This window comes from Eschscholzia californica, unplaced genomic scaffold (genome assembly GCF_041429995.1).
Source record: "Eschscholzia californica isolate CP2 unplaced genomic scaffold, dmEscCali1.0.p SCAF_1, whole genome shotgun sequence".
NCBI classification, from domain to species: Eukaryota; Viridiplantae; Streptophyta; class Magnoliopsida; order Ranunculales; family Papaveraceae; genus Eschscholzia; species Eschscholzia californica.
Genome location: NW_028238198.1, coordinates 34,461,850 through 34,478,431, shown reverse-complemented (window position 1 = coordinate 34,478,431; position 16,582 = coordinate 34,461,850). Strand labels below are relative to the sequence as shown.

Genomic DNA, 16,582 nt, shown 5'->3' with positions numbered 1-16,582 from the left:
GTATAAAAACCGAACTAAGCCAACAAATGATCGCAAATAAATTGCGAAAAATGGTGGAAGTGAAAATGTGACAGAGTTATAATAAAAAGTTAGATCTAAACGACAACCAAAGACTAAAGTGAGTGACAAAGAGGGAGTTGAGAAATGAGACACAGACCAAAGGCGATAACAAGGAGAGTTTATATCAAGTAATTTTTTCTCATATTTGATTTGGTTAATTGAATTCGATCAGACTGACCAACCAAACTCAATCGAGTCAAACTGAAATAGGTCGAATGAGACCAGGACAATTTGATCGGTTTGGCTTCGACTGATGACTTAGCCAAACCGCAATTGATTGGTTTGGTTTCGGCCTAACTCTAAATGGTCGACAACCGCTACTCACCCTTCTATGGGAGAAAAATAAAATCATTTTTTTTCCCACCCAAGATTGTGTATGGTTGCAAATTTTGTTGTTTCCCCCCAAAGATTAGGCCTTTTTTCTTCACTTCCTATCCGATCCCCTCGATTCGAATGCGACGAGTCTGTCCAGATTCTCGATCAACCAATTTCTAACCATATTTCATCGGTTAAAACACGCTGAATTTCTTACAGCTAGGGTTTCGAACTTCCATTCATTCTTCTTCATTTACAGCTTTCAGGTAATATTAGGTCTTTTTCACCGTCTCTTTAACTGTTCTTATCGACTGTTTTTCATCTACATTTTATTTTAATATCTTCTTGTTTTCATTTTTCTTTCTAATCCCCTTCTTCTTCTTCATCCACTCTTCTTTTCATTCATGTTCAAGTCGTAATTATTAATGATTTTGTTCCATTCACGACTAATTTATAGGTTAGATATTAAACATCATCAATTTCAAATACACTACCTGTTTGTCAGAATTCCTGACTATAGCATTTATGACCTTAATCAACTAATCCGGGGAACCTGTAGATTGTACAGGTTTTTGGTGCATACTCATGTGCTGTCTATGCGGTGCGTTTGAGATACATGCTTTTACATGGCATTGAAAACCTCGATTGTGCTATCTTGTAGCGCGGTACACCAACCAATCTTCATCTTTTAATTGTTTGCTTATCACTTACATTATTTTCGTTTTATGTGCCTCTGGTGTTTCTTTGTCAGTGTTTCAATGAAAAGAACTTGAAAAGTGCAATATTCTTTGAAGCTGAGAGAGGATATCGTAATGCTGTTGGTAGAAATATGAGGTAAAAAACTTAGCGGCTTCATTGATTTTCTTGCTTTATGTCAATGTATTAGACTGAAACATGCTTTACCTCTTTACCTTTCCCAATCAATTGCTTGCCTTAGGTTTAGCAATTTTATTCGCTTGAAACTATCAAAGTTGTGTTCTCGATCAAATAATGAAGTCGCTCGTAAGTTGTTGGAGGAAGTGAACGGTTATGGAACGGCAAGCATCTCAGACCGGTCGAAGTTACTTAATAAGGTACATATTTCTTACGTTGGACCTACCGCTAGTTCCTGTGAATCCTACTTATTAGTTATTACATATTTTTAGCTTCATGAAAACTGTGTGTCTCCCCTTCTCGCTCTCGTAATCATATCAGATACATGTTTTCTTCTTTTATGGGTTATTGACATTATACAGTATTCCAAAACATATTACCAAGTGTTAAAAACATTGAGATGTTCTTATATTGAAACATTAGGGACACCAAAATAACTACTCGAACAACTAGGGGTATACATGGAAAAGCCCCTTTATTTATTATTACTTATTTAGGTTCCACTTACGCAGAGTGCGAGAAGAAACATCTGTTCTTTCCTCATCTAATGTGTATGCACTCTGCAGTCAGCCTGTATAGTGTGCCACTTAGTTTTTCTTCTTCTTTATTGCCACATCCTAACCTGCTATTGATTGTCCAAGGATTCCCCTTATAAATCCACCGGAATAACACGACTAGTTCTGAGTAGCATAATGTCTCCATGCGACCATTAAGAGCTTTCGTCTTTATCTAAGCCATACTACCCAGGGCAAAAGAAAAAGGTTTGGCAATGTAACTATCAAACATTTCCTTTATGATTTTGTTGTTCCTTTTCTAAGCACTAATCTCTTTAACCAAATCCTTCTGTGGCATCTCATGGTTTACTTTGTAAATATACTTTGTAATATTGTAGAGATACTATGAAATGTACGACTGTACGCTGGCATGCGAATCCCCATTCTCGGTTTCTTGCTAAAATTCTCATTGAGATCCTGATACTTGTATAATTGCTTAAGACAAACATATACACATGGATGTCTAACCCGCTTGGATGTGACTTGAAATGTTGGTAGTGATTCCGGCCGAGAAGTCTTAAGTATCGGAAATGTTTGAAGTGGTTAAGTGAGATACTTAGTATTTCTATTTTTTTGTCTCTTCTTGGTCTCACAGGGGTCACATCTCAGTTTCCCAAATGATCAGTATGTGCAGTCAACAGTTTCTTGACCTTGCATACTGTACTTTCTATTTTTTATCCTGTTGCTTTCGTAATTGATTAGTTAAGTCTCTCCTATATAATGGCTATAGGAAATGATAGAATCCAATATATTTTATGACTAATATATGTGTGTGTGTGTGTGTGTGTGTGTGTGTGTGTGTGATATATATATTTATGTATAATCATATCATTTTATAACACAATTCAGCGAGGTCTTATTTCCTTTCTAAGAGGCCCATGTTATAGGTTTTGTTTTCATAAGGATTCAGTATTCTTGTTGTCTCCTCTATATCTCAATCTCATGCAGTTGTATGTTTTTGTCCTTCTAGGTTTCAGTTTTAATGGGTTACAGCAGTGTAAAAGATTTGCTTGAAAATGAAAAAGTCCATGGAGAGTCAGATGCAGACTTGAAAGAAGTGATGGATGACTTTGATTTCTCACTGGAGCATAGAAGATTTGCATCTATTATTCTTGGTAGTTCTTCGCCTATTAAATTGTATGAAGAGACTCAATGTCCACGTAAAGGGAGAAACATCATACTGTCTCAAAGTAGCAGTAGTGTTTCAAATTCTGTTGATGGGAAATTTCTTGAGCTACCAAGACTGAATGAAACGTGGCCTTCATTGGATCCTCCCGCTTCAGATGACAAATCGTTTTACTCATTTGAGGAAGGATATCACGATGTGTTGCCTTCTGAAGGAAAACCAGTTCCTAAAGCTAGTGCAATGGAGTCTCATACTGATTTGGTCCTTGAACCACAAAAAAATGAAACATCAGTGGAGATTTCCCCATCTACTCTGCCAATCATGGAGACTAAAGGGAAACCAGTTCTTAAAGCTACTGCAAAGGAGTCCCTTGTTAATTTCATCTCTGAATTAGAGGAAAATGGAGAAGCAGTCGAGTTTATTCTTGACCGACCGCTCAGCAATATACCAGGATTAACAAGCAGGCATTATCGTCAGCTTGAAAAATATGGCTTTCACACGGTGGGATGACAGTAACATTATGCAAAAGATTATATTGTGATCATGGCAAAGAGTCTTGTTATCATAGATCGAAAAACTGAGAATCCTAATCTCATTATTTTTGTTCTGTTACAGATGCGAAAATTGCTTCATCACTTTCCCCGTACATATGCAGATCTTCAAAATATACAGGGTGAAGTTGGCGAGGGACAGTATTTGATATCTATTGGGAAAGTCTTATCATCGAGGTAGTGTAAAATTCTCACTTTTTAATTGTTTCTTAGTGAATTCACATCTAAACTGAAGATATGAACACATAAGACTAGACTAGATGAGTTTTGATTAAAGCTGTGCTAGTATCTTGGTTAAACGAGTCTTGGACATATAAAACTGGAGGTTATCGTTTCAATGTTTTGAGTTCTCTGTATATGTGATTATGTGTGGACGAGTAGGGTGGATCGATCAAACAACAAAAGTACGAGTCAGGAGTCACTACTCACTAGTCCTTTTACAAAGATTTTTCTTAAGGATGCGCACGATATGTCAAACATAGACAAGATTTTTCTCAAGGGTGGTCTCAAGGATGCGCACGCATAAAAAAATTTATGGACTTTTGATTCTCGTGTATGTTATATTTTTTTTCCTGTATAGTGTTACTCTCATGTTTCTTGGTTATCTAAGGTGTTGTTTATGCAGGGGAGTTAGAGCTACTTCATCTTTCTCATTTCTAGAAGTTGTTGTGGGTTGTGAGGTTGTGAGCGATGAAATAACTTCTGAAATCAGATCAATTGATCAAGATAATATGGCAAAAAAGACGATCTATTTGCATTTGAAAAAGTTCTTTCGTGGTACTCGATTTACAAATCAATATTTCCTTAGAAGTCTTGAGGCGAAGCACAATGAAGGAGACTTTGTTTGTGTAAGTGGTAAGGTAAGTCTTTCCTCTGCTTGTATCTCTAACTTGTTCTTTGAATTGTTTGGCGTTATATAGTAAGTGAGTTTGTCTAAGCAGTTCGGGTGGCATTGGAGCGGGAACGGACATGAGCCGATCCCCAAACCCAACAACCCAAGCTAGTAAATTTGCAAATTTTCAGCCAAATCTTTGCCTAGTCTTATGTGTATACATGTATATTGTTATACATAGGCGACAATATCTTATTTATACTTCAACTTAAACTCCTACAATCAAAGTTTCATATATAAGAACTGATTTGGGGGTCGACATGGGCTCACTCGGGCCACCCGCTGCCCAATTGGATCCACAAGTTACTCGGGTGGGTCAGCAGATCCCAACGAACCAACTGTACTTGGTTGTCCCAGTTCTAGCTGCTAGGGATGAAGTGTCGATTCATAGATCATAGTTGTCATTTACTCGCTAGTTAGACGGTTTTCGATTTCCTCCCTTTCTATATACTCTTTATGCTCTATACTCTGTACCATTGACTGGTCTTTCTTACTAGGACATGGTCAGTCAGGTCTCAGTAGGTCTTTTTATTCTCTTTTGGGTGTTACAAGATTTTACTTTGCTACAAATAACTTACTTAGCTTATATGACACACTAATCATTTTAAGGATGTTACCACCAGCTACCCCTAATTCTGTGATTGGACCTCTTTGCTTTATAATGTAATCTAGGTCAAGAGAATGTCTAAGCAAGATCACTATGAAATGGGTGAATATAACATTGACATCATTGAAGATGAGAAAGAATCACATATCCATGGAGAAGGGAAGCCGTATCCTCTATATCCATCAAAAGGAGGCTGCAATCCAAATTTTCTTAGGGAAGTTATTTCAAGGTAAAATTAGTCCTAGTAATCCTTGTGTGGTACAATTATTGAATACCTATACTATGGTAGTTACGTCTGTTCAGAAATCTGGTGTGCTTTAAGTTTTTGCATGGATTCCTTCAAACAATCATAATTTTCAGCGAGAGGCTAAAACACTTGATGTGTTTGTGTAAGACAAGTAGTGAAAATAGAAGAGCAATGAACTCTTTAATGTTCTTGTAAGATGTACTCATTGATTTCATATAGTGTTAACAAGAGAGTAAAAGGTTTTGCGAAGTTTATTACTTTAAGGATCCTTTAGTGCTGTTTGTGCACATCATCACAGGGTCTTATTAGCTTGATTTTTCAAAGAATATATGCAATGACGGATGGTATCCCTTTGACCACATCTTGACATGTATCATATTGAAAACCTTCTGACTTAGGTTGTACTTGTTTAATAATCTATCTAATATCTGAAACTAAAAAGATGTATGTGTAAACTAGTTGTTTTTCATGTTCTTATCTCTCCAATTGAGTTAGATCTTAAACTAGTGTTTCTTCCACTAGGTGTTTTCAAACTCAAAAGTTAAGTCTGATTTAGGAAAGAAGATTCGTGTTAAAATCTGTTTTACTAGAGAGGATCAGAGGAAAATGGAAACAAATTTTGTATAGCTTTTTCCCTTTTTATTCAATCAAATTATTAAAAAAAATGGATACAAACACTCATACTATACAAGTAACCTACACATCAATAAAATTTATACCCAGGCTTAGATCCAGTAGAAAACAGAAATAACCTTGTTTTTTCTTGAAGGCTTAAAAGCTAAGAGTTCACTCTAAATTAGGAGGCAATTTTCGCAACACTTGATGTTTTCTTACTTTGAGTATTTTTTATTTATGCACGTTCACTTTTACATATTAAATTATTAGTATTTTTTTTATTTATGTCGCTTTTTTTGCTCCATTGGTATAAAAATGTCATCGCCTAGTGATTGTCTAAGAGACAGTTTAATTTTTTGAAAAGTTTGAATTTAATATTAACTGAAAGTAAAAGTTACAAAAGAGACGGTTTAATGGTTCCTTGAATTTCTATTTTTTAACCATTAGCTATCTATTTTAGCTTCCTAATTTTTTTAAATTATTTGTGATTGATCATCCAGAGCGTTGCAAACGTTGACAACTAATATTGATCCTCTTCCTAAAGGTATCTGTGACGAGTTCAACTTATTAACTCTTCATCATGTAAGTTATATTAGTCATTTTTTTTAATTATGTTTTCTTGGTTATGCTCTCCATTTTAAGCTATGTTGATGATTTAGTTTAGTACAACTCCCTGGTGTCTACACTTCAATGATTTTGTGGCAGATTAAATAGGTTCAAAAGAATTAGGGAAATAGTTTCCAAAATGTCTGATCAATGGATACAAGGATTAGGCCGTAGTGTCTTAACCATTTTTTATGAAAAAAGAATCAACGATTTTCCACTTTCTAATTTTCTTTTTCAAGCCTTTTGACCCCGTAGTTTTCTTTGTCTGCATCCTAGCTTTTTTGGCTAGTGTTTGTAGTTTCTCATTCTTTTCCTTCACTATTATTCATCCTCATTTTGTTGAAAAAAGAAGATTATTATAGTATCTGGTTACAGTTGATCAGGCTTCTACTTAGTTAGATATTTAAACTTGTATTTTGGTTATAACTCGTAAGAAAGACCTGGAAAGATTTTGACCCTGCCTTATAACTGCTGTTTGAAATATGCGTTAGAAGATAGATTGCAGTAGGGTTTGTGTCAGTTTACTAGGTCGTGCAGCTTCGCAAACATTATTTATGAGATGGGGCCAATTAACCTCAACAATGCTACAGAAATATAATGAGCATTAACCTCAATATTGATATCATTTGGTCTCTTCTTGTTGCAGGCATATATGGGAATCCACAGTCCAACGGACTCAAATGAAGCTGACTTGGCTCGCAAGAGACTTATATTTGATGAGTTTTTCTACCTTCAGGTGCATTTCAAAATGCAATTTAGTTTGAAGTGACAAATGTTTAGGGTTTAGTGTCTCTTTTTCTAAAATATTCATTCAAAGTTTCAAAAAAAAAAAAAGTGACAAATGTTTTGCTCTTTTTGTCCAACCCTTAAGCATGGATTCCAAATGCTTATTCTGCTATGCCTAGTACTTGCTAGATACCAAACAGTGAACCAAATGGGTATTTAAAGATGGAAACTGGGAAGCATGTAATAGCATTAAAATATTATTTTTCCTTTGACCTTTATCTAGAGCCCTAACAGTCACAACTATCAAGTGTTTTTCAAACAATCCTCAACTGTCAAATTAAAGGTCTTAAAAACCTATCTCTTTGAAGTGTTGATCTAATATATACTTAATCTAGCGTTCTTTCCCAAAAACCAGCTCCCCAAATTATTCTTTTCTATTTCACAAGTGTTCTCGACTCTTGTGCTCTTTCTTATAGTAAGCATCTTTTACATGCTCTTTCTTAGTAAGCATCTTTTACATCATTGTCCTCTCACTCTTGCTTCCTTAAACTTTTCTTACTTGTGCTTGGTTATGGTACACCTTTCACTGGGAAGATGTATTTTTCCATTGACATACTTGCAATCTCTATTTGGAATTCAAATCTTCAGAATTTGATTTTTTCAGTTGAGATGCTTCTATTTTTTATTTGCGCAAGAGCTAATGCTTTTGCCAAATACTCATCTTTTGTGGATCTTATAACTGTGTAAAGTTTTTGGGTCGTTTAGAAACTTCGGTTGCTTGCTGTTTTCATTTTTAGCTTTTTCTTGTCTTCGTAACTTTTACTTTCATTAATAGTATCACTTCATTCGCCGTATCAAAAGAAAAATATTAAGGGAGAAATTTAAAAGACTTAAGTCCACAACTTATCCTTTTCTCATTTCCTATTCTCTCCTATTTTCTTCGTTGCTAAGCCTAAGCGTATACGGCACCCCGTACAACAGCAAATCCCTTTTGTAATTTTGTAAGAGAGAATCTTTGACATATCTAAAGAAAGGACCTCAGTACGAGTGAGATCAGTTTGCGGGTCTGGAACTCTTTGACTGCGTACATAAATATTTAACAACATTGAATTTCACATTAACGCTAATATTGATGATGAAATCAGTAATTGCATATAAATAGCTGGTTCCGTGGATTGACTAATTTCATGGAAGTGAGATATTTATGATCCTATAAATATCTTTATGAAGTAATAGACCTTGGATTAAGAATGGTTCTGAGATATGTGGTTGAGTAACATCCTTTATGAATTTACATCACGACTAAAAGGTCTTCTTCTGACCATGACTAAAGTGCAGCTTGGTCGACTTTTTCAAATGCTCCAACCACTTGGAACATGGATAGAGAGGGAGGGTTTGTTGGATAACTACAGAAAACGAGAACCTAATGCTGTTGTCATTGAAGAATGGTCTACTCTTACTCAGAAGTTCCTAGAGGCTCTTCCGTACAAGCTTACTCCTAGTCAGCTAAACGCAGTTTCAGATATTATCAGGGATCTAAAGCAGCCAGTTCCTATGAACAGACTTTTACAGGTTGGATAGCTAACTACTATTTTCTAGTGTTTTATGTCTGCTGAATAGCTCTTATGAGTTATGATTATATGGAGATGTTTTCTGTACTTCTGACTTTTTCAATTTTGGTGAAAACTGCTACATAAATGGCTGGCTGTCAACTATAAATGATGTTAAGGATCACCAATATTACCACCATCTCTAAAGAATTAGTACTGGCCTATCTGCTCACTTAGGTGATCCTGTGGAGAGCTTTGACGTTTGATTCCCTAGCTTAGCTAGTGAAGCCATAAATCCCCCTATGCTTATTACTTAGAAGAAATCTATGAAGAACCCTTTACATGAAACTTGTCATGGGTTATTTCACTTACTAGGTAATGTATGGTTTACAGTATTCGCAGCTCCTAATTTAGAAAAGGTTCACTGTATTTCAGGGTGATGTTGGTTGCGGTAAAACTGTCGTTGCTTTCTTGGCTTGCATGGAGGTTGTTGGTGCTGGTTACCAGGTATGTTACGCTCAAACATGTTAGCAGTAGTGAATTGTTAGATGATGATTAAGGCTTTTACGATATGCGAATGTCGTCTTGAGATACCCCTCTTCACGGAACAGGCCTTCTGACACGCTTCAGATTAATTTTTTTTTTTTTTTGAAACTTGATTGAATTCATGGAGGAAAAAATATACAAGGGAAAGAACAGGAAAAAAGAATGATAAAAAAAACGACAGACCGGGGGAGTATTAACGTTGCATATTAGCTAACTATACCCCCCCAATTCGAAACAAAATCAAAATAGGAGTAGGGTTTAGCCCATCCAATATGTCTACTCCAGGAAAATAGAATTCCTAGGACGTCTTCCTTCTCCACTTCCATACTCTTAATCGAGTCCTTAAAAATCCCATCGTTTCTAGCCTTCCATATAGACCAGCACACAGCGTATGGGACGAGGTGCCAAAGTTCCCTCTTCTCTTTCTTAATAGGAACCGTGCCCCATTGCTCTAGGACTAGGTCGATGGATCTTGGAGCGCACCAAGAGAACTCTCGATCTCCGGTAAAGAAATTCCACAATATAGACGCTTTCCCACAGTGGATGAATAGGTGGCTGATGGACTCCTCACTTTGATTACATCTACTACATCTGTTGGGAATCATCATCCCTCTCTTCCGAAGATTATCTGTGGTAGGCAATTTTCCCAACACAGCAGCCCACACCACAAAGCTGACCCTGGGAGGTATAAACTTCGACCATAAAGCTCTGAATTCGAACTGAAAGCTTGGGCGATCTGCTTGCAAGTGAATTCTAGAGTAACAATTCTTCACCGAGAAAGCCTCCTCCTCTCTTCTGGACCATATCTTCATATCTTCAACACCTTGAACTGGTTTATACTTCTCCAAAATCAGAAGGAGGTCCGAAAATACACCCACCTCCCAGTCGTTAAGGTTTCTCCGGAGCCTAACGTTCCACACACCGAGGATCCAGTTGAAATGATCAAAAACCGACCCGTCTCTGAACAAGGAAATGGAGTATATGTCCGGGAATCTATCCTTTAGGGGAGTCTGACACCACCAAACATCCTCCCAAAAGCTAGTAAGAGCTCCATCTCCTAACTTCCACTTAGTAATAGAATCAAAGTTTTTAGCTCTAGCTACTATCCCTTTCCAAACTCCACAACCATACGCTACTTTGATCCGATGTTGTTTCCACCCTCCCTTACTACTTCCATATTTCTCATCTATAATGCCTCTCCAAAGAGAAGACTTTTCCATAGCGTATCTCCACAACCATTTGGATAATAGCGCATCGTTCATTGCTTTCAGGTTTTTAATCCCCAGCCCACCATCTTCTAATTCGCCACAAATGAAGCCCCAAGCGACCCAATGAATTCTCTTGGTGCTCTCTTTGTCGTGCCAAAGGAAATCGCACATTTTTCTGTCGATAACTTTAAGAACCGAAACGGGCATACTGAAAAGAGAAAGATAGTAAAGGGGGAGAGCTGATAGGACCGACCGGATAAGAGTGAGCTTCCCACCTTTGGACAGCACTTTAGATTTCCACGTAGACAGCTTCCGATTGATCTTTTCCACCACTGGGTCCCAAATAGCCTTACTCTTATAATCTTTACCTAAAGGAAGGCCTAAGTAGTTGGATGGGAGAGTTCCAACCACGCACCCAAGACTATCGATACAAGCCGAAATAGACACATCCGAGAGTACTGGGAGAATCACTGACTTGGAGTAGTTGACTTTCAGCCCGGATGTAAGTTCAAACCAGATCAGAATATCTTTCAGTCGTGTGATCTGGGTTGTGGAGTCGTCCAAGAAGAATAAAGTATCGTCTGCAAACTGAAGGTGGTTCACCCCTGTCCCCTGATCTGCCACTTTGAATCCCTTTACCCAGCTCTTACTCTCTGCCACCCGAAGGCAATAACTAAGAGATTCAGCAACCAAGAGGAAGAGAAGGGGAGAGAGCGGATCTCCCTGCCTAATACCTCTCGAGCTTTGAAAGGGTCTTGTAGGACTACCGTTAACGAGGATAGAGAAGGAAGCCGAACTCACACACCCGAATATCCAAGACCTCCATTTGTATCCGAAACCCATTTTCTCTAGAATCTGGTACAGATAGTCCCATGACACCCTGTCGTATGCTTTTTCTAGATCGATTTTAACAACCAGCCCTTGCCGGCCTTGCTTTCTCCTTGAATCAATAAGCTCATTGGCTATTAAAATCCCATCAAGGATCTGCCTTCCAGCCACAAAAGCTCCCTGGAAGGGTGAAATAATCTCATCCATGACCACCTTCAACCTCGAGGCCAGCACTTTGGAAATAATCTTATATGTCCCATTGACTAGACTGATAGGTCTGAAGTCGGAGAACGAAGAAGTATTGTCTTTCTTAGGGATTAGTACTACAAAAGTATGATTTAACCTCCAGTTCAAAAGGGCTGTGGACAAAAATTCTCTAACCATAAACATAAAATCTTCTTTGATTACCTCCCAACTTCTAATATAGAAACTCAGAGGAAACCCATCTGGACCGGGTGCCTTGTCACTGGCTAAATCCTTCATAGCTTTCTTAACCTCCTCTTCCTTTACTTCTGCTTCCAAGAAGCTATTGAGGTCGGGTCTGATAGTAGGAAGTTGCATATTATCGATGGACGGCCTCCAATATCTATTTTCCGAATAAAGCGAACTAAAGTGATCAATGGCTGCTGCTTCGATCTTGTCCTCTTCAGAAATACTGACCCCTTTATGCTCTATCTTGCTGATCTTATTAGACCTAGCCCTGCAGTTAATGATTTTGTGGAAGTAAGCTGAGTTTCTATCCCCTGCCTGGAGCCACTGGACCCTGGATTTCTGCCTTAGACTTATTTCTTCTAGATTGAGAATCTTATTCAGCTCCAACCTAGCCACTTTCCGATCTTCGAACTCCTTGGACAAATTGGTACCCTCCTCTTCCTTGTCCCAATCTACTATTTTCTGTTGTAAGCACTTCTTCCTCTCGTTCATTCTGCGAAATTTATCCTTAGACCAGACCTTAAGATTTTCCTTTATAAATTGAAGCTTTCTCCATAGAATCTCACTGAAAGACCCTGCAAAAACTCTCTCATTCCACCATACTTTGATGTTGTGCAAGAAGTCCTCCTCTAACATCCAAATCTCTTCGAGGCGAAAAGGTGGAGGCTTGTGTATGTTAGGCTCTGACTTAAGGAGAATAGGGGAGTGATCCGAAACTAGCCTAGGAAGAATTATCTGCTCCACCATAGGGTATTGCTCCTCCCACACAGCGCTGACCAGAAACCTATCTAACAGACTCATAGAAGGGACTTCCTGGTTGCTAGACCAAGTGAAGTCTGCTCCGTTCTTCGGAAGGTCGAGTAATCCATGACTCGAAATCCAATTTTCAAAATCTCTCATACTCTTAGTGATTTTGACACCATTCCTTTTCTCATGAATATAACGAACCACATTGAAGTCACCGCCGACACACCATGGAAGGTCCCATTTCGAAGCCACCTCGTTTAAGTCTAGCCATAAATCCTGTCTCAACTCTTTCTTACAAGGACCATACACACCAGAGAAGATCCATGTAAATCCATCCTTAACATTACGAATGACTAAATTAACCGAGAATAAGCCAACTGATTCACTTTGGTCTATCTGTAGGCAGCTTTCATGGTTCCAACTGAACTACTAGCAATCCAGCATCACGAGCACTTGTTGAAATTGCTAGAGAACGTTGAGGACCAGTCTAAACCTTCAGTCGCTCTATTAACCGGTTCAACCACTGGAAGACAAGCAAGAATAATTCGTCAGGTATGTATTATATGGCTTTTGTGGTTCGTAAGTTGGAAATTCTCCTAATATTCTTATTGCCAACAGGGTCTTCAAAATGGAGACATCTCTCTCGTCATCGGAACCCACAGTTTAATTGCCAACAAAGTGGAATTTTCATCTTTGCGTGTTGCTATAGTAGATGAGCAACATCGCTTTGGTGTGATCCAGAGAGGAACATTTACTAGTAAGGTGAGAGACCTTTCATTGTAAACCGTGACTATATATTTGTTTGACTGTTTTACAGTTAGTACATGTAAATTTTTGGATTACCATTTGTTTATCAAGGATTCATGGGATGTTTGGTTAATTGGATTGATTCTGTTTGACACTATGAATTCATTGGTTTAGAGTTCAATTGTAAATTTGTATACCCACATGTAAATTAGTTAGGGTTACATAAATTCTTATTTATTTTTTACATATATAGTTTTTAAACCCATTGATAAGAGGGTAATTGAAATTCTGAATACTGCAGTTATATTCGGGTTCAGGAAGCTTGAGAACGAATCTCAGGAGCACAGATAGTTTGCCTACAGATGAAAGCTACATGGCTCCTCATATTCTTGCAATGTCCGCAACACCCATCCCGAGGACACTTGCGTTGGCTTTATACGGGGACATGTCTCTCACACAAGTATGTTATGCTCCTCCAAACCTTTTAGTTGTCTGTTTTGTTTAATGAGGCTCTTCTGAAATTACTTGTGGCTCTTTTTTTGTTAGTTTCCATTTTTGCAACTGCTAACCAGGATTTGTGTTTCTTACTCATAGATAACGGATCTACCTCCTGGAAGGACACCAGTAAAGACTTATGCATTTGAAGGAAACAGTGTGTGCTTCGAGAAAGTGTATCAGGTAATATTTCCTAGTTTTTACTGCTTTCTTCACATTTTCTTATTTACACCGATGAGATTGAACCTCCTTGAGTATCAGGAGTTTCAGATTTTTGTAAATATTTATCTGCGAAGTTGTTAATTGAGTTTATATATCTCTAAATGAAATACTGTCCTTCATTTGGCCGTACTTGTGTAACCAAGTATAGTTTGTCTTGGCTAGTTACTAGCCAAGACAGTTGTGACAGTTGTAATTCAATGTCACCGAAGTTCCATTTTTTTATCGTTGTTTCTGTTTCTTTACTCTTGGACTACAGATGAGTACTTAAAAGTGTCAAGTTTGACAAGATTCATTTTCTTGCTTTATAGTTCACCTCTAGGAAGATCAATAGTTTTTCAATAAGTATTTGAGAGCGTAAACTTTACGGATCTTCATTTTCAGAAATACTCTTTATCTAAATTGAGGATCATATGTGAAACAGATGATGCGGGATGAATTACTAGAAGGGGGAAAAGTCTATATTGTGTATCCAATAATAGAAACATCTGAGCAACTTCCACAACTTCGTGCAGCTGCTACCGATCTTGAAAATGTGTCTCGAGAATTTGAGGGTTATGAATGTGGATTGTTACATGGAAGAATGAAAGGCGATGAGAAAGAAGAAGCTCTAAGACGCTTCAGATCTGGAGAAACACAAATACTTCTTTCAACTCAAGTAATTGAGATTGGTGTCGATGTCCCTGATGCATCTATGATGGTTGTAATGAATGCCGAGAGGTTTGGTATTGCACAACTGCACCAACTAAGAGGACGAGTTGGTCGAGGAACAAGGAAGTCTAAATGTATATTTTTGTCTTCTACTGCCAGTGGTCTAAATCGATTGAAGGTGTTAGAGAAATCAACTGATGGTTTCCACCTAGCAAATATGGACCTTCTTCTTCGTGGTCCTGGTGATTTGCTTGGTAAAAAGCAATCAGGTCATATTCCAGAGTTTCCTATAGCAAGATTGGAGGTGGATGGAGGTATTCTGGAAGACGCACATATTGCCGCACTGGTAAGTTTACTTTGAGTTTTTCAATGAACGTTCTTTGAGCTCAATTCTGTTTCGTCTGACTTCGCCATTGCCAAGAGTTGAGTCAGACGTACAATATGTTTGAATTAAGAGTTCTCATTGTCTAAAATAACCTGAAATGGCTAATGTGCCCAGACCAAAACAAGTTGGAGTAAGACAACTTATATTCAGATAACTAAGAATCAAACACTACCCAAGACCGAGAACCAAGTCCAAGTTGAAATAGGTCAAAGATTCATCTTCAAATCATCTTTGTTTTCTTAGTTGAGATATGCAACATATGATGTATGCTCAGCTTTTATCTTGAGCTATACTTTACGTCACCTGATTTTGACATGATATCTCATGTGTTTGAGTCTTGCAGAAGATCTTGACAACTTCTCACGATCTGGAGAAGTACCCGAAGCTGAAATCAGAACTTAGCATGAGGCAGCCTCTTTGTATTCTGGGTGACTGATCTCTGTTGCTCATTCGGCTACAAAAGTTCGCGATGAAGCTGGTATTAGTTGTACAATAATGTAAATTTGAGCGTCGTGAAAGGTATCTTTCCCTTTTTGTATGTAATACTACTTACTGTAAGTTATGCATCACTAGTTTCTTCAGAACTTCTGTAACTCACAATTTGACATTTGATACAGTTCCATATTCCAGAACTGTAAAACTGGTGTTTATTAACATTCTCAAAAAAACCAGGTAGACTCTGGGCAGAAATCTTATGTGGTTCGCCGTAATTCGCGATTTCGATGATTTTAATCCGAACAGCGAATCACGGCAATCCACATAAAATTTCGGCCCGAGTGCCTGGTTTTTCTTGTACCTTAGCAATTTTTTCGTTTGTCAAGGGCCCGGGGACACTGATTTTGGAGTTACCTATTTTCTTTTTTTGTGGAAACACACTCCCTCTTTATCTTCTTTTTCTTCCATCACCAACCATGACGTCAATTAGGTCAAACTGTATCTCTGTAAAACCTAATAGTATTTTGCCTCTAGAAATACCAATTATAGGAATCTAAACGGTTTCATATTCACCGTCCTACCGTAGTTCTTTTGAATTGTTAAGCGTGTGCTTCGAACTCTTGACCTCTAGGATGGAAGATTATACCTCTTACCACTCCAAACCAAGGGTTGTTGGCTCCATCCTACCATAGTTACAATGCCTTGTGAAACCAATATGAAAGATCAAGGATCTTTTTATACGGTCCAATATCCAACTCATTTTATTGATATATAATGAGAGAATATCTAAACCAATCAATGACAAAGGAGAATATCCAACTTGTAACCTTTGCTTGTTATGCAATATGTTTAACAACCAAGTTAATTCGTGAAGAGAAATGTTATATGCACTTACCATTTCTATCTGCCACATTGACATCTCCTTTGATTTCAACAACAACGACTTTATTTCAACAAAAAAAAAAAAAAAAACAACAACGACTTTGGATGCGAGTGTATATAACAAAAAGGATGAGCGCATTTAAAATTTTCCGAACGTGAATATATTTTCCTAAATGTGAACCCAGAAAGTAAGAGGAACGTCTATAGGCGCCCCAAAATTATTCTTACCTTTTCTTGTGTCTGCACCCTATGGACCAGCCAAGTCCGAAACCCATGAGAAAGGTG

General features: G+C 37.7%; 1 protein-coding gene across 5 annotated transcripts; it reads left to right on the top strand.

Moving 5' to 3' along the window:
- Positions 1 to 181: 181 nt before the first annotated feature.
- Positions 182 to 15,620, top strand: LOC147566321 (DEAD/DEAH box RNA helicase family protein). 5 transcript variants are annotated; one of them, XM_086652803.1, is made up of 18 exons: positions 182 to 641; positions 935 to 1,040; positions 1,127 to 1,209; positions 1,313 to 1,448; positions 2,773 to 3,429; positions 3,544 to 3,656; positions 4,105 to 4,339; positions 5,044 to 5,207; positions 6,341 to 6,422; positions 7,093 to 7,182; positions 8,511 to 8,744; positions 9,158 to 9,229; positions 12,886 to 13,035; positions 13,102 to 13,245; positions 13,532 to 13,690; positions 13,825 to 13,908; positions 14,369 to 14,941; positions 15,324 to 15,620. In XM_086652803.1, the coding sequence occupies exons 2-18, from the start codon at positions 1,002 to 1,004 to the stop codon at positions 15,414 to 15,416; spliced, it is 3,108 nt and encodes a 1,035-aa protein (XP_086508929.1). In that variant the 5' UTR covers positions 182 to 641; positions 935 to 1,001; the 3' UTR covers positions 15,417 to 15,620. The 5 variants fall into 5 exon arrangements, with proteins under 5 accessions (XP_086508929.1, XP_086508933.1, XP_086508930.1 ...); XM_086652804.1 differs by having other exon boundaries at positions 405 to 641; positions 944 to 1,040; XM_086652805.1 differs by having other exon boundaries at positions 435 to 832.
- Positions 15,621 to 16,582: the final 962 nt, after the last annotated feature.